This window comes from Clinocottus analis, unplaced genomic scaffold (assembly GCF_023055335.1).
Source record: "Clinocottus analis isolate CAN_PGR_092001 unplaced genomic scaffold, fCliAna1.0.p SCAF_7, whole genome shotgun sequence".
NCBI classification, from domain to species: domain Eukaryota; kingdom Metazoa; phylum Chordata; class Actinopteri; order Perciformes; family Cottidae; genus Clinocottus; species Clinocottus analis.
Window position 1 is genome coordinate 18,546 of NW_027176229.1, and position 18,748 is coordinate 37,293.

At 45.4% G+C, this 18,748-nt stretch overlaps 1 protein-coding gene across 1 annotated transcript in view; it reads left to right on the forward strand.

Annotated features, from left to right (window-relative positions):
- The first annotated feature begins 4,890 nt into the window (after positions 1–4,890).
- Positions 4,891–18,748, forward strand: part of dapk1 (death-associated protein kinase 1) — a 64,655-nt gene continuing 50,797 nt past the window's right edge. Inside the window, 2 exon segments of the mRNA XM_068604558.1 lie at positions 4,891–5,048; positions 5,641–5,871. Coding sequence (XP_068460659.1) covers positions 5,768–5,871 — 104 coding nt within the window. The 5' untranslated portion in view covers positions 4,891–5,048; positions 5,641–5,767.

Here is an 18,748-nt window from a genome sequence, read left to right on the forward strand (position 1 = left end):
GGTAAGGAACCTTAGAGATAGATTAAGGAACCTTAGCGATAGTGTAAGGAACCTTAGAAATAGGGTAAGGATTCTTAGAGATGGGGTAAGGAACCTTAGAGATGGGGTAAGGAACCTTAGAGATGGGGTAAGGAACCTTAGAGATGGGGTAAGGAACCTTAGAGATAGGTTAAGGAACCTTAGAGATGGGGTAAGGAACCTTAGAGATAGGTTAAGGAACCTTAGAGATGGGGTAAGGAACCTTAGCGATAGTGTAAGGAACCTTAGAAATAGGGTAAGGATTCTTAAGATGGGGTAAGGAACCTTTGAGATGGGGTAAGGAACCTTAGAGATGCGATAAGGAACCTTAGAGATGGGGTAAGGAACCTTAGAGATGGGGTAAGGAACCTTAGAGATAGAGTAAGGACTCTTAGAGATAGGTTAAGGAACCTTAGAGATAGGTTAAGGAACCTTAGAGATAGGTTAAGGAACCTTAGAGATAGGGTAAGGAACCTTAGAGATAGGTTAAGGAACCTTAGAGGTAGAGTTAGGAACCTTAGAGATGGGGTAAGGAACGTGTTGCGGGAGAGAGGGAAGCCTGGCTCGGCTTGGCTCGGCCTGGCTCGGCCTGGCTCGGCCTGGCTCGGCCTGCTGCGTCTGCTGCCACCGGGACCCGGATAAGAGGATGGAAATGGATGGATGAATTCAAAGCTTATTGTTCATATTGTAGAAGATGAAGATGATATTTGTATTGTACATGATGAGTAACATAAACAATGTACATCGTGATCCACAGAAAGGAACTTCAGTTTAATATGTATTTTTATTGAATCAACTATATCTTTATAATGTACATCAGATGGATGATGATTCATGACGTGTAAATAAATCAACAAAATATCTTGAAAGCATCACTTTGACTGTATTAATATGTAGAACATTAAATAATCAAACATTTAGATATGACCAGCTGCTTACACATCCGTATAATAACCATCTGTTGTTGTGCTTTAATATAAGTACAACTGTAGCAGGATAATTGGAGATTAGTATCTTATGTGCATAATTTAAGGAAAATGTCATTAGTTTGTATCCTAACAATGACATTAAAGAAAACGTATAAGCCATAAAACATGTTTCAGAAACACCTGGAGAGAAGAGCCCAGATAAATAAATAAACCTAACAAACCATAAATAAACATCTGAGGTTTGTGCCCCACTCAACTCAGGACTGTGACATAAGCACAGTGTCTCTTAGTTTGACAATTTAGTTTTCTTTAAAGACACACACACACACACACACACACACACACACACACACACACACACACACACACACACACACACGCTCTGCTCTACAACACTAGTGTCCATCAGAAACACACCTGCAGGCTTCATGAAGTCACAGCTGCAGAGCTGCAGTTAGCACCTCTGGCCAGCAGAGGGCCCTCTCGGTCTGTTCTTAGAAAGTGTCTCAGGTCTCTCTACAGAGCAAACCTATTGTGGTGACCTCTGACCTCCAGTCTGTTTTTTGGTCTGAAGGCCATTCTGCGGCTGAGTTATTGGGAAAAATCTGATTATTATGAATACAAATATTGCATGAAGATTTAAGGACACAGAGTATTACTTTGGTTTATGTCGTATATTTTACTGCTGTATGTGGATGTATTGAACACCATCTGTGATACACAAGTGAAATAGTCTATAGCGTGGTACACAAACACAAGTCTCAGGAACTGTCTGAACTAAAACCTCTGTGATTTTCCCACGTTTCACTTTGTCAAGTCACACTTTGCAGAGCGATTGTTCACACATTGTGCTCTGATTTGTTAAAGGGTTCAACCTGCAGCTGCATCGTTCCAAAGAGACGATCATCCTGAAAGTGCTTTTCTTTTTGTCTTTGCTGTGTCATCTTCCTCTACTCTTAACCAGTAACGTGTATAATAACATCTACACTTCTGTAATCTCTATCAGAGAGAAATATCACAGGCAAAGTTTTATGCTGAGGCAACATGAATTGATTATTACAGAAATATATTCTGTCAGTGGAACAAAGGAGATGATAAGTGAGTATTAATTGATTTATTGGTGGCAAAAAGGACAGTGGATTAAATACGGTGTGTCATATTTAGAAATCATGATGTATAATTTAACATAATCTTTGTCTCATGAAACCAGCAGCGCGCAGAGCAGCGCGCAGAGCAGCGCGCAGAGCAGCGCGCAGAGCAGCGCGCAGAGCAGCGCGCAGAGCAGCGCGCAGAGCAGCGCGCAGAGCAGCGCGCAGAGCAGCGCGCAGAGCAGCGCGCAGAGCAGCGCGCAGAGCAGCGCGCAGAGCAGCGCGCCTGCCGCTCGTCCCCAGCAGACGGTGGAATAACCTTTAAACAGCTTTATGTTTCTAGTTTATTGTAGGAAGACCTTAACATAAGGTTTATCATTCTAAAGTCTTCATCATATTAATGTGCAATATTGAAAGAATGTCACTGTGCTGCAAAGCGACAACTGTGGACATTTATTAAAGGTTGTTGTTGTTGTTGCTGTTGTTGTTGATTTGCATTTGCCAAGACACACAAACACGTTTTTGTAACTACAAACTTCATTAACGTGTCTACTTTGAACACACCATTCAAAACAGAACGCTCGCGAGTGTTGTTTGCTAAACGACGCCATTGAAATGCAACACCTGCACCCAGAATGCACCTGTGAAAAACTCCTGCGACCGATCGGATCGTGTGGGAATCAGAGCTGAACCCTGTGAGCGGGTTTCAGGTTCGCTGCTTGGCGTTCACACCTGAAGGCCTTCAGTTGGCGAAGATGATCGAATAAAGTGACGAGGATGAAACGGCTCCAGGTTATTACTTCTAGACAAGTACAGTGTGTTTGTTCTCACACACATTGGGTCAAAGCTTTGCTACAAAAGAACACACACCTTCTGGATTACTCGATCAAAGCAGCAACACAATGATCATTTATACCAAAACAACTTTAATCTTTTATATATCTTTATTTTCATCATATGCCTTCTGGGAGTTATTGTTTCAGAAGTAAACACATAACCTGGAAGTGCACATTTTAGGTGTTTTACTTGAACATTTCCATTTCTTTCCTCTTAAAACTTCTGCACTACATTTCAGATTTTACATAAACAAAACACATGTTGATCTTATAACACATGATGTATTGTGAAAGATGAACCATAAACAGTATATTAGCTCAAATTAGACCGACGACAGCAGTGAAACTACTTTCAAGTCATTTCATTTAAATAGTTTTCACTCAAAGGTTTTTTTTTTTAGAACTTGGACTATTTCGTCTCAAGCACATGTTGCAAACAACACTCTCTCTACTTTTACATTGCATTTTCAATTGAGGCTTTTATTTGTAATGGAGTACTTGTGTGATATCTCTCCCGCTCTGGCCGGTCGTACCATGGAGCTCATGTCTGTGAGCCGTCTGAAGGCAGCGGAGCAGATATGACGTTCACGCCGCTTCCCCTTCACTGAGCACCAACAATACCAATCAGAGTCAGAGAGAGTGTGGGAGAGCGAGAGGTCGTCGGGGGCCTCCTGCTCTCATTTGTAAGGTTGCTTTTCTCAGTCAATTCGCCAGGGTGAACCCTACCTCTCTCCCAATGCATGCTGGGAAAGGCTCCAGCCCCCTGCAGCCCTAAATGGGATAAGCTGCTTAGAAAATGTCCCCATAGATAAATGGATGGATCGTTTATTCTCACACCCTGAGATCGTCTGACTTGACTCCCCCCAAACCAGCTTGTTTTATCGATGTGAAGCCACTGACATGGGATGTTATGACTCTTGTTGTTTGGCAATTTTTTTAAGATGCTTTTCCAACAACACAAGTTGTAAAAAGCTTCTAGAATTGTCTAAAACAAATAAATCTGGTCACTTTTTAAATTTAGTTTACATAAGAAATGCCTAAACCATAAGAAAGTGTTCTTATCAATATGATTTCTAGAGTATAACGTTCATTAAAAGCAAAAATATTATATTTATGATTTTTATTTTTTAAAGTATTAGTTTTGGAGACTAAAACTTGAAGCCATTCTTAACTTTAACGTTAGTAAAAAAAAAAGTCAGGAGCTAAACAGAAATGGTTAGCGCCTTGTCTCACAATGCTAAAATACATTATTGAAAATAAATATAGTGGCTCTAATCTGGCAAATATCACACACCTGAACAACCAGAATTGGACATTTTCTAAAAAAATATGATATGTTTTCTGTTGAATGACAAACTTTATGAATAAACTTTATAGATCAATAACATCAAAACACCTGTGAACAAAAATTGTTTTAATTAAGGATGCAAAATGTAAATATTATTTATTATTTTTAAATAAATACGAGATAAATGTAATTTATCAATTTTGTGTGATGGAATGAACACACACTATTATTTGAATTTACAGGAAACATGTTAACTTTAAGTGTTACAGTATTTCTGAAAACACCGTACTGAAAGGGTTTTAATAGTTTTGCTGTGTGGATATATTTTCTAACTTAAAAAAATAAAGAACAAAATAACAATTAACATGTTAATGAAAGAAAAAAGTGCACAAAGTATCTGCTAAACAGTGATTAAAATAAAAGTGAAAGCTTTGCTGCCCCCCTGCGGCTGAAGAGACTCCTCCATGCAACAATGCTGCGTTTACGGCATGTCGAAAAGCGGTCATCACCGCCCCCTAATGAAAAAAAAGACTGTTTTGCTATAATTTCTTGAAGCAAGCAATGCCCAGTTTCTTTTATTAATAGTTAATACAACAGGACAGGTCCACACTCTGGATTCTGGGCTCGTGGTTGCCCGCTGTGCGGTGTGTAATAACCCCCAGCTGAACTGCAGAGTGGCTCTGACACGCGTTCACTCTGCTTTCCTACAGATCCTGAACGCAGCACCAGGACCCAGACTGCCTTACATTGTTAACGTTGATTTCTCCCGTTTTCACGCCAGCATTTTTGTGTGTGTTGTTTTCCGTGAGCCAAACCGGGGTCCCAGCCGCCCACAAAACGCATGAAATCCGGTCTCCGTCCGTCAGCGGGACGCTCACCGACAAAACCGGTAAGCCACTTTCCAGAGAAATTATACAATTTGAGTCAGTTGTCGCGGTGGAGAAAACGAGCCGGAGACGCTCGTCGGCGGTGCACGACTGAATATTTCACATCGGCTCCAGGGCGAGTTGTGGGTTTTAATTTGGGGAGAAGCTCAACTGTTTGCCTTTGAATTGGTGTTTCTAGGAGTGTGACCTTTTGTGTGTGTTTTCCTCCTCTTCTCCAGTTCCAGTTGAACTGTGTTGAACACCTGCCGGGTCGTTACACTCACGCGCGTTCACAACCAGCCGTTGGTGACACACTTATTGGCTTTCTCTCTAAACGTGTTAATGTCAGCTGTTATTACAGCCTCGTAATTCAAACGGGTGCCCGGGGTAAAATACACAATAAAACAGCGAGCTATTAAAAGGGGGCACCGGGGAGGAAGAGCCGTGCTCCGGGAGTCGTGACGTCGGCCCGGAGGCGCAGGTTCACCGCTCCGTCAGCTGGCTCTCCTTTTGTTGAACGCCCACCTTTCTCCAAGTCGGGTGTCGTCGTCGAGGCGTATCGCCGCGTCCCCCTCCGCGGCCCTGCTGATGTGTTTCTCTCCCCTCGCTGGAAAGCTCCCCGCCATGAGGAGCACCGCTCGGCTGTAGTCCTGCCCGGACCGGAGGCTGCTGCTGGGGATGGTGCCGCTGTGAAGGAGCCCGGTGGCGCCGCGCTGTTGTTTCATTTCTCTCCCCGGAGGACATGCCTGCGGTCGGGGGCAAAGGGAGGAAGTGCCTGGACAACATGACTGTTTTCAACCAAGAAAATGTGGAGGGATTTTACGATTTCGGAGATGAGCTGGGGAGGTAAGTTTATGTTTTGATATATTTTAAATCCGTCGCGGTTATGTTGTGATTCGTAATGCGTGTTAACTTCCCCTTTTCGTGGTGCGAGAGGCAGGGTGTGTGTGTGTGTGTGTGTGTGGAATATCTGATTTACATCTTTACATTTACATGATTTATATTCTGCAATTTAAGCCCATCCATCCAAAGTCTTACACGCCATGCTGCACGCACAACTCTGCATCCAGATGGGTTTAAGCCCTGAACATGCACTGATATATGCCCCCCCCCCCCCCCCCACTGTGAGTGCATCTTGATTAATGCAGTCCATGATGCATCACTGCCAGTGATGGAGAGGTTACAGCGTTGGTTACTGTAGCTGCCTCCTCCTGGAGATTCATGGCAGGCCATTGTGCATCTTTCCTATGTAAGGAGAGGATTTACATCGTGGCACAGCCGGCGTTCATTCCATCCAGACAGCGTTTGGTCAAAGGTGAAAGCTCGACAATGGGGATAAAGAGGTTGCATAAAGACGGGTGATTTATTTCTTTTGGTCTGGACACTTGCTCAAATGACAACGCATGGGTGGCCACGTCCTTTGACATGCCGTCATGTTTAATCCACATTGTCAAACTAGGCCCAGACCTGTTTGCAGCTTAACTTCGCTGCTGCAAACTTCACACGATAGCCGAGGCAGAAATACCAGCAGCCAGGGCGCCTTCGCCCTCACGGCGTAGAGGCATCGCTGCCGGCCACGTGGAGGTGGACCTCGTTGGGTTTCTGCTTATCAAAGTGACACATGTACTCCGATTGTTGTTCTGCTCTCAGTTGCCGGTCTGGCTCTCCGCGCTCCTTCCAGCACCGTGGGAGGCGCCGGGGCTGAAGTAGCTTGAGCTGCTTCACTATGCTACTTTGGTAATGGAGACGATTTGGGAGCTTTGTGTAATGGGATTGAGTTTCAGGCTGGAGGTAAAGGCACGGCGATGGGTGTCGTCTGGTCCGTCCAACACGACTGCATTCCTTTCTCTGTACGCCGACTCATGAAGTGATCATCTGCTCATTTTTAAGATTTAAAAAAAAAGAAAAATTCCCCAACATTTTGAGTGTTGAAACATTATATAGACATGTGTGGTGTTTATAGTGGAGGCATCCCAGAGCTGGTATTTTTGAGTGTGCTGTATTGGCAAACCGCCCAGATCGAGTATTACACCCCGTCTGTTTTTTGGAAGCGTTCCAAGAAAGAAGAATGATGCACGACTTGGCGGAGGCTCAACGCTTCTGCGTGTTATGGGAAAAAAAGTTGTACCTGTTTTCATGACGGCCTGAATAATCTGTCAGCGGGAGGCCTGTTTTGCATTGTCTAAAAACAGGCATGCACCTGTTCTCCAGCTAGAACTTGACTCTGGGGCTCCTGCATGTTTTTGCAGTTTCCTCTGAGGTCAGAGTCTCTTCTTCTGACTTCATGTCCATCCATCCCCACGTCTTCACCAGCAGGACTTGATGCTTCTTTATTTTGACCTTTTTGTGTAACATCATAATGAATGACGTGAGGGTCACGCTGATGGTCAACACTCCCAAAGGGCCAACACGCCATCGGGTCACTTTCACTCAATTGAAACGACAAATTTCTGTAAATTTTGTGCAGTTAAGACATTATCCTGAATCTGACTTCAAACACCTGCACAGTGTGTGCTAATCCTATTTTAAGTCTTTATTCTGGGGACCCACTTTAATGAAAACATGACAATCAGGACAATCACTTTTATCTTTAAATCACGACGAGCAAATTTGTGTGAATGGACGTTTCTGACCATTTTTTTATGGCTTTATCTTCATCACCTCATGCCACGTCGAGCAGGAAAAGCAGCCATTTCAAAGACATGTTTTATGCATGTTATTTCCTCTATAAATTAGTAAAGCGAACAGAATGTGTGCCAGCTTTTCATATTAGAAAAACACATATGGAAATTGACAAGGGACATTGTGCTGTGTGTGCTTGCAAAATAGTTTTTAAACTTGGAGGAACTTTGGATAAACCAGTTAATTTCTGATGCAAACTGGTGGCTGTGTGTTGTCATTGCTCACTGTAACGTCTCGCATGCTTCAACACAGTGATTTGAAGGCAGAGTGTGCAGTCTGATCCCGTCTCTAAAGTTTATTTCTTGCCACTGGCGTCATCAGCTATCCGATTGATTGATAAGACCTCAACTTAACCGCCTCCTGGCCTGGACCGGTCTTTCTCCGCCCCGTCAGCGTGGCGTCTGTACATGTGTGGATATGTGTGTGTGGGATAAGTAGCATGTTTTTTTAGTATCCCCTCAGAGGTGGCGAAGGCAACTCACATAACTGAAATGATTACAGAAACAACCTCAGCTGGCGGTTGAGCCTCCAGGCGAGGCTTCAAGGTGTCACCTAAGGAGCTGCATCAAAAAACCAAAACGCAGCGTGATAATCCCAGTTCAGTGTCCATGAAATGTCCAGTTATCCTGTGATCCCGGCTCCTGTCTGAACGGCCACGGCTGCTGTTCTCCTCCCGGCTCTTTCCCCTAATGAGCCGAGCGCTGGCCGCATCTGGGCTCGCTTGATCTCGCTCTAATTGCCACACAGATTGGCAGAAAACTCTCACTTTAGGCTCCAGATCAGCGGGGGGAATTGTTGAAGACGTTGCCTATTTGAGACCACCTCAGAATGAAGCTGGAGTGGAGGGAGAAGTGTCGTTGAGGCGTTTTTAAGGGTGTCGTAATGGCGGCGTGGTGCCTGGCTGTTCCACTGCAGGGATGAAAAAACAATTACTGAGGTTCAGAGCCTCTCCAGCTCGCAGTTGAGGAATCTTTTCCTCACGGGCTCCCATACCTTGTATTTGTTGAATGGTTCAATGCATTGTGCTAAAGCTAAAGGATTAGTCTACTAATTGACAAACCGATTCGTTGATGGAAATCCGCCATTTTCTTCATTTTAAAAAGAAAACGGTGAATCTATAAAGTGAAAATTGGCCCTGGAGACGAGTCGTTAGTGAAAACAATCATCAGTTGCATCATCAGTATAGTATATCTAGTCATCAGGGCTTCACAAACATATTTTACACTTTAATTTGACAGCAAAGCTCAACAGAAACACACACTGATTAAATTGTAATGTTTGGAGACGCTGTGCAGCCTTTACACGAGAGAGTTTTTCCACTGCTGTCGACAGAGAAACCTCCATCACACCGAGCGGCGGATATCTGATCGGTTTCAATCTAGAATATCAGCAAGCCTTCATGTTTGGTCTGTTTGTACAACGTGCAGTTGTAGAAGCTTCTTCTTCAGCAAAAACACCAAAGACTGCATGGGGGGAAAAACACAAAAAAAGGCCCTCGGGTCATGTGAGTTGAGTTCTTCAGTTTCCATGTTGTCATTAGTTTGCAGACTGACTCAGCTGCCTTTTGAGAGAGAGAAAGAGAGAGAGGGAGAGACTAAAACATGAACTGACTGGAATATATTTGTGTGTTTTTTTGCCTTTTTTCATTTGGTCCACAGGGCCGTTTGGCACGCTGCATATTTTTGCAGAGCTCTGCCTCCATCATTAGTCTGCATTAATCTGACCGCTGTGTGACTCCCTACCAGTCGGCCCGCCGTGTGTGTGTGTGTGTGTGTGTGTGTGTGTGTGTGTGTGTGTGTGTGTGTGTGTGTGTGTGTGTGTGTGTGTGTGTGTGTGTGTGTGTGTGTGAGGTGGGGGCTTCCCTTTGTACAGGAGGAGGGGTCGGTGCATTTCAGCAGGGATTCTGCAATGCAAGTTTACAGTAAAAGCATGAAAGTGCGACTGCATCTAGGTTATCCTGCTGCAAAAAAAAATCCAAAACCCAAAAGACACATTTCTATGAATACAAAACAGGATTATACAACACCCACACAGGCTCCAGTATCACACAGTGATATAATTCAGAAATCTAAAATTGACCATTAGAAATAAATGCATGGAATATTCCCTCCATCTAACTGTGACATCCTTTTTTATGTTGCCCTCACACACCAGCACCGACTAATGCCACGAACATGCAGACTGAGCCCCAGCTACTGACCTACATCCACCCCCCACCCTGGACAGCATTACTGGGTGGAGGGGCAGCCCGGGTAGCAGGAGTCTCCTTGATGAGGACACACACACACACACACACACACACACACACACACACACACACACACACACACACACACACACACACACACAGCCCCCTCCACCCTTGGGAGCGGCAGCGCTGTCGCGTAATTGCAACGTTACTGTTTCTTTCTCTCGGGATTTGTCTCTTGAGTCCATCAGAAGCTATTCTATCATCCACTAATATAATCTTCTATATTTTAATAACAGCTTTTGATTTGAGGTGGCTTAATGTTGGACACTGGGGGGGAGGAGGCCATTCAGAGTTTACTCCGTGTGATTTAATGACGTCACAGCAGCTCCTGTCTTTGAATGAAATGGTTGTAATTTGTAAATCATTAAAGCAAAAAAATGGGCGACGAGCCGAAAATCTTTGCTGTGGTTTAGCAACGATCACAACAAAAATATCTGCCCGATGTTTACAGTTGGCACCGTGTGTGTGGGGGTCAAGAGGTCAAATAAGTGTTATGGAAAAGACCTCATTGATGACACTCCTCAAGACGTATCATTTCTCTGGTTGCCGTATTTACATTTGAGTCATTTTAGCGTGACGCAGGTTTCTGCAGCAGAGTGCTACGGCGTCGCTCTGTGCTGCCAACATTACTAAAGAGCATCGTGTGAGAGAGACGTACCGTGAGGGAAGAGCTAATGACACATTTACGGTGGAGAAGTACTGGCGGACAGCATGCCCTGCGGGTTCAGAGTCTCTTTGGACGATCCGTCTGCCTTTTCTTCAAAGCCCTGCCATTGTTCCAGTCAGACTCCTCCAATCGCGGTCGCCTCACGAGTCAAATTGAAATCTGACTCACTCGGAATGTCCTCGAGGAGCGTAATGAGTTATTTTCAATTAATCCCCCAGTCAATGAAGGATAATTGGATGTGTGTGTGTGTGCGCGTGTCAGAGAGAGCTACAACGCTTTGGTGGTCAATTAGCAGAGATCTGCGGGCAGCCGAGGGGTGATAATCATCTGGAGGGAAAAGACGACTTTCCCCGTGTCTGTCGTTCATCCTCCTCAGATTACTTGGGTCTTGCTTGTGCTCCGTCTCTGGCACTTCTCACCTCCAGTCAACAGCAATGAATCTGACGACTGTACATAACTGTACGTGTGCATATGGAGGCTTTTGGTTGGAATTGGATGAGTCGATCCAAGAAAGTCTAATTGATTATCTATTATGTTCAAAAGATGTGTGTTTGTTATGCAACACTCCTTCAGATGTGTTATTATTTTTGTGGGGGATTTCTATTCTATCACACATGCTCGCCCACTGGAGGCGGAGACATTTCTCTGGCAAGATGCTGCAAGAACGAGTCAGTTTCAGTCACATGACACTATTAATCCTGATTTAATAGCTTCTATCTGATCAATTATAAACAAATACAGCATGCTTTTCTTTTTGCTGTTTCTATTATTGATTGGTAGCTTTCAAGTTAATAATTCATCTGCTGTCTTTCTCTGAAACGCATGAAAGGTTTATTAAAAAAAGAAGGGGAGTGTCAAACGTTCTGGGCGTTCAGGTAAAAATCTAGGATCTGGAGAACATTTGATGTGAGCTGCCCGTGTGTCCCATGTGGGTTTCTTCTGGGGCGTAAAGACTAAATGTGACGGTGGGTTCCTGCAGGTGGACGAGGCATCGAGGCGTATGCGGCGTCCGTACTGCGTGTGCACCTGAACGCATCCTGCTGCTGCTCTTCACGTCCGTCTGATCATTAACAGCACGAACAAGGAAGCAGCCACGGCTCGTTTTCCACACACGCATCCTTAAAGTCCATGAATGTTGACCAACATTTATAGAAGTTTTGTCCGTTCACAATTTTATTATCTTCATCGTAACTCTCTATCTTAAAATATATTGTTTTGTTTCCCCTACAGTCTGCGATGATGACATATTTACATTTTTTGCGTGTGTATATTTCTACCTAAGATCATTTAAAGCACTATGAGAAAAATATCGTCAGCCCACAGGGATTAGAGATGATTGTTGAAGGCTTAGAGTGCGACTGTCGTCAGCGTGGATGCATATTAACTAAAGCCTCCTTCAGGAGGGACTGGACGGCGGCCGCTGTCTCCTTCACACAGCTCCAGCTGGGTTTCTAGCTCATGCAAACAACGGGCTCTCCACAGCCAAGGCTCTCAGAAGCCATTTTCAAACCGGGATTAGACGTTCAGTTTTGACCTGCGTGTGCGATCTCGGCGACGTTACAGTGACCTGCATGTGTTCATGGGAGAGCCTCGCTGACTACTCCGGTGGTTAACTTTTTGGAATCTCATTTTTTACTCCTAATTTTATTTTCCACTCACTTTGTGACCTTTTTGTCTGTGAAAAGTGTGACTATAAATACACTTTACTTACTTAGTCTGTCTTTAAGTCCGACACATGACGCATGTCATCAATGTTATGAAAACAAAGCATGTGCTGTGTGTTCATCCAACTCCCTGATCTCCTCCCCTTCCTTCATACCGAGGCACATGACAACAACGGGCACCGACGCACCGATGGCTCTACGTCCGGTCACGGTCACGAACCCCACTCCCTCAAGGTGGAGAAATGCAGCAAAGTATGGCCACGGTGTGCAGGTTGTGCACCTCACTGCGGCCTGACTGAAGAGGCGAGGAGGTGTGCTGAACGTGCTCGTGCACACGGACATGTCCAGGTGGTTTCACACGGTTGCTCTGAGCGGAAGTGAACCCAAACAGACGGCTCAGCTTCATCTTGTCATGTTTCAGTCCCCCGTTAAGTCCTTGTGTGTAGCTCAGGAGCGTGTGCGTTGGCGTACTTGCGTGCCGCATGTCTAATTTATAAGGCATAATTTAAAATGCTGCAGAATAAACTCAACTGTCATTGACTGCACGTGTGCTGCTCCAAGACCAGTGAAATCAAACGTACAGATGTGCAGGATGTGCTTGTCATTGTATCGTTGGCCTGACGAATACACGCACAGAGCATGCATAACCAGACATGCTGCATAACCAGACATGCTGCATAACCACACATGCTGCCCAAACGGATTGGCACCACTTGAAAACCCAAAGTTAATTATCTCCCACAGTTAAAGAGGTGAAACTTTTGTCTTGTTGCTCGTTTCTAGGTGGATACTTGTTGTCGTTTCCGAGTCGCCGTGGCAATGCTCACACTTGCGCACGGTCTGCTGTGTTTGGTTTACGGGAAGCCTTTTGTGTTGCCCCTGATGCGTTTCCTGCTTTGAGATGAACAAAAGAAAGGGCATTAGTTTGTTTCAAAACTTTTTAATTAATGCCAGCCGGGTCGGACTCTTTTTAATCTCGCAGTCATTACCAGGAATCATAAAGCGCCGTCATCCTGTAGTCTTCTGAATGTCATCGCCGGCCGCCTTGTCATTTAGTAGATCGTCTCATCCTAACAACACGGCCGTCGCTGAGCCGACACAACCAGTCTGTGTGCCGCTTCCCCCGGTGGAGGCGCCACCTGAAACCGGCTGAATGTCAGTTTCATATGAGGGGCCCCTGTTTTTAATACCGCGAGCGGAAAATATAACAGCTGACGACGGATGCATGGACCGGCTGAAATACCAGCAGACAGACACACACACACACACACACACACACACACACACACACACACACACACACACACACACACACACACACACACACACACACACACACACACACCAGATGCTTTCGTTCACCCACCGTTTTGTTCTAGAATAAAAAATCTCAACAACAACCCATTTGCCGTGACATTTTGATTAAAACATGGTCCCCAGAGGATGGACCGCACTGACTTTGGAGATCCTCTGACTCTTGATCCTCTGGGATTTTGACGTTTTAAGCTAAAATCGGATCTATTGTTGTGGCATTTTGGTATCGAGAGAAGTGTCGGACACTCTTTGCTCAGGATGTGTTTGTGCTCCGAATGCCAACGGAAATGGAAAAAGCGTTTTGTGTCCTCTGCCTCTCAACATGGGACATGTGGCAGAGTTTTAAAGCTCAAAGAACTGATGCCACCGACCGCTTTTCAGTTAAGAATGAAAGAAATAGAGACAGGTTCTCTAAAATGTAAATGTTTCTTAAATTGAGTTTTCTGTCTGTCAGTGTGTGTTTTTATGCTGCTGCCTGTCCTGGCCAGGTCTCCCTTATGAAGAGATTTTTAACTCAATGGTTAAATAAAGGTTTAAATACAAATAAATAAAGAAAACATCAGTGCTCCTTTTGATGTTTAACTTTCGCACCATCATCAGGTGAAAATGAAAGTTGTCCACTACTTTGACCGACTTCATAACCTACAAAACGTTCCCCTCAGCCTCAATCTGGTATTTTAGTTTATGAGTCAAGAAACATGATTATTACAAATTTGAGCACTACTTTGGAAAAGTGCGAGAGAATACGCAGGCTATAATAGAAAGACCATGACCTGGAGGTCAGCCGGTTGGGTCGCTGCTGGTTTTACTCGTTGGCTTCAGTGTTAGAAGATATGATTACCAAAAACATGGACATTTATGAAATCTTTTTTTTTTTGGCATGGGTGGTAATGTGCTAATATTTAATTATGTCTGCACGATTTAGAGCTGTGTGTGTGTGTGTGTGTGTGTGTGTTGGATCCACATCTGTGTGTGTGTGTAATGAACAGAGCCCCGTGATGGTGCTCAGGCTCTCCACAGTGAGCCCGTGGGGAACCATGGTGGCTGCAGATCACAACAGCTCTGAAGATGGAAAAAGAAACCCTTCACCTCTCTTTACCTCTCGGCACAATGTCTCCATTGTCGGCGCTGCCTTTAAAAGCCTTCGGCGGGGGGAGGTGAATGACATTCCTCAGACATGTTGAATGGCTTTTAGCCGTCGCTACCAGACGAGGGCAAACACGGCCTCTCAGTTAGCTCTCTGCCAGGAATCTGTCCGTCAGGGCTGTCGTTACAGTTTGTGAAACGGCAACTGTGAACCCCCCCTCCCTCCGCCTCCGAGGTCACATGTAGCTGTTAAATGGCAAAGTGGGGCGGTTGGGTTATACATCTGTAGAGAGATCATAAGTCAGAGAACGTCCCACTCATTGTGGAGGTCTTGAACGGTTTTGCACCAATAAAAAACTAAATTTGGGGTTGTGTTAAGCTCATTTTATCACTGTAGTCTGATGTTCGTTTGTGTTGGAGAAAATCATCATATAACATACAGTAGCTTGGAAACATGACACCTGGAATCATAAGAGAAACGTAATATGTAACTTGTTAAGTTGAACACATCTTTATAACAAATCCTAGAAATCAGAAACTCATTTCTCGTACAGGAGTTGTGTGTTCTGTCAAAGGTTGGCGTGACCTTAACCGTTGTTTAACAACAAGAGATCATACCATATCTGGTCTGATTGATGGAAGTGATCTGTGAGGACTGAACTACTCTGTAAAGCGTGTGCTGAAAGTTTAAACTGTGGTCCTGTTGAATTTGGTATTCTCCAGTTAGCTGAAGGGTTTTTACATGTTGCCCATGTAAAATCTTCCATCCATTATCTGAACCGCTCCTCCTGTTGAGGGTCGCCTCCACCCAGCTGTCACTGAGTGAAGGCAGAGTTCACCTGGACAAGTCTCCAGTCATCACATAGAGACAGAGACAGACGACATGCACACTCACATTCACACCTGCGGGACATTACAGTCCAGTTGACCTGAGCTGCAGGTCTTTGGACTGAGGGAGGAACCCGGAGAACCCGGAGAGAACCCACGCTGCCACGGGGAGAACATGCAGACTCTACAGAAGGACCTGCAGACCGGGATCTGGACCCCAGACCCTCACAAACAAAATGCATCAGCTACAAGAATGGCCCAAAATGAGATGAAGAGTGATACGCATATGTTATCTTACAAAAACATAATCCGGTGGCAGCTGGTCATGTCCAGTCCTGTAATGGACGGGCTGTGTGTGCTCCACGCTCCCTATCAACGCGTCTCATTTTTTCATGGTGGAGACATTTGTTTGGTTGCTAAACAGGAACCGAGGTCGTCCAGCGTGGCTCAAACAAAGCTTCGCCATGCCAACCAAACCTCGCCATCTCAAACCAGCCCGCTGCCGTCACTCGCCTGGCTTCCTTGCAGAGGGGCCGGGGTCGGGGCTTCCTGACAAAACCCATATCTGAACACACACGCTCACACACGCCGCGTTGAAGCCCACCCAGGAGGATCTCTTCCTTCCTCCAGCCGCCGCCGCCGCTTCCCTCTGGCTCGCTCCCTGAATCCTGTTGCCGTGGCTACCCTTCCGCTGTACACAATGGCGTGGTGGTTGCGTAATGTTTTTCTTCTTCTTCCCTGCCGGCGCAGCTCGCGGCCCGCTCTGCAGCCGAGTGGGCACGCAGGGAGCGCTGCGAGCCGGCCTCCCACGCGGCGCTCCGGTTGCTGCTGAAAAGCTCGGCCTCGCCGGGAGGTTTTGTTTCTCACGCTGAATCACAGCGGAGAGCCTCCGGCTGCTCGCCCATGTACCTTTTGGCCTCTCTGTCATTGGCTACTTTCAATATCCTCATCTGGTCCTGGTGGGACTCGACCGGCTCAAGAAACTGACCGAAATGTGGACGAGAAAGACGTCTGAAACTGATGGACAACGGGCTTCTCCATCAGCGTGGAGTCGCATTGAGGGACTGATTTAGTTTGAGGCGTGTCTTTGCTGCGCCGTCAAAGAAGTACACAAAATCCTACATTAAATTCTGCCAACTACAACAACCTGTCTGCTCCTTGTCAAGCTCGCTGTAAAGCTGAAGAATCTGTTTCTGACAACCACCTTTAGCGGTGACAGTACAGGAAAAGGATGAAGCCGATGTTGTGGACTTTAAGACGAGGATTGCAAACAGATTGTCTGTCAGTGAACTCGTGGGCCAACGGGACTTCCTGCCCACTACTTCCTGTTGCTCCGTGTGTCATTGCATTGGTATTGTTGTTTGATTCTGCTGTTTGGGAAGATTGCAACTTGTAAGCTCCGTGGATCAATATCTATTAAAGAAAGATCGTCTAAATAAAGATTGAAATGTTGCACTTATGTATATCAAATTTTCCATGTAAGCTCCTTTCCATGTCTCTGTGTAATAAAGGGCGGAAATGGTTCTGAGAACAATCAATATGCGCTCCTAAAGCCCAAACGACATCTTCAAAGTGCTTGTTTTGTCTGACTAACGGTACAAAAACCCAACACCGACTCATCGATCACCTGCAGTCTTTAACAGCACAACGGATTCGTACGTGAAGAGTTTTCAAAAAGCAGCACTCGCTGCTTCGTAGAGGACAGAATGAATCATTTATAAATTGTCAGCAGTATGTAGTTTCTGTTCTGGTTTTTATCTGCGCTGTCATCTAGACCCACCGTTTCCTCTCGCACACCCAAGAACTGTCAAACCCTGGAGGAAGCGCTGAGCGCTCCATCGCCTCCGGTCCTGTGACGGAGGAGACGGACGTGGAGAACGTAGACTCTGACAAAAGGGTGGCGTGCGGCGCCCGAGGGCTTTATTCAACCCCGTGAGCCAAGGACAATTTAATTAACTAGAGAAGCAGGACTCTCACAAAAACACCAAGATGAGAAGATCGGGGATGGAGGAATAAACAGAGCACTCTCACCGGCTGGAAGGATGCTGGTTGTTAAATTGAGGAGCGTTAGAAAGAGAAACTACGAATAATAAGCTTTCACTGGCTCTTTCTCTCACTGTCTCTCTCGTGTTTACTCTTCTAAGTGCCAAGCCATTTGGCAGCAATAACTGTGTGTGTGTCTCCATGAAATATGAATCTCTGATTTTGAAAAGCAGAATACATTGTGCAAGCTCGTCCAAGGTTTATCCGAATTCCTGAAGCCTCGGGTTCGTCACAAAATCCATGAAACCCGTCTTTCATTCCAGTTAGACGGATGAGTTTCACCCACTGCTGCTTCAACAAGTACAGAAACACTCGATGAGTCAAGCTACGTGAACAAGTCAAACTAATGAACAGCTAATGGACTGGCTTCTCTTTAAGTGCTAATTGAAAAGGAGCACAGTTCTGCATTTCAATATGCTTGAGCAGTCATCACTGGTCCACCTGCAGGATCATCTATGCTCATGTGAAAGGAGGGCCAAGCACTTGAAACACGACGTGACGTCATCAGAGCGCATGCAGTTTCTATCATCATCTAATGAAATAAATAGATGAGACTATTTGTCAGCGTGCAGTAGCGAGGTCGCTGGTTTTCTTTAGACTCACAGGTATTGATCTGCTGCTGCTGGACTGTGAAGTTGGAGCGAGTGGTAACTGGAGCACTTCAGCCCGAGAGACGTCGAGTAAACGCAGAGCAGGCGGATGAAAGAGAGGTGACGCAGCGCCAATATCCAACTTCATCTCCCTGTGTGTTTTCCAGGCACCGGGGAAATGACGACGTCATTTTATAATAACATTTCACCTGCTGCAGATTGTCTTTTCCAAGCCGGCCGACGCGGTGACGGCTGATCCCGTCAGCCAATCATCGAGCTGCTCAAGCTGCTTTGTCACAAAGCTGCCGGGATGGAGATTAAAGCCAGATTACAACACATGACATGTATCTGACGGCTGCATTTATCTGAAACCTGTATTTAATGACATCAAATCCTTTTCAGTACGGTATCGCCGCAAAGTATGTCAGGCCGGTGAGCAGGCTGGTTCGTGCGTGATGAAAAACATACATGCACGTTGTCGGGTGTTTGTGTTTTTAGGGATTTACTTTGCTCTTAAATGTGTTTCACCTGTACGGACTGGTTTTAAAGCTGTTTCTCACCAGTGTGATGCGATAATGCGGTGGAGGAACATTGTAAA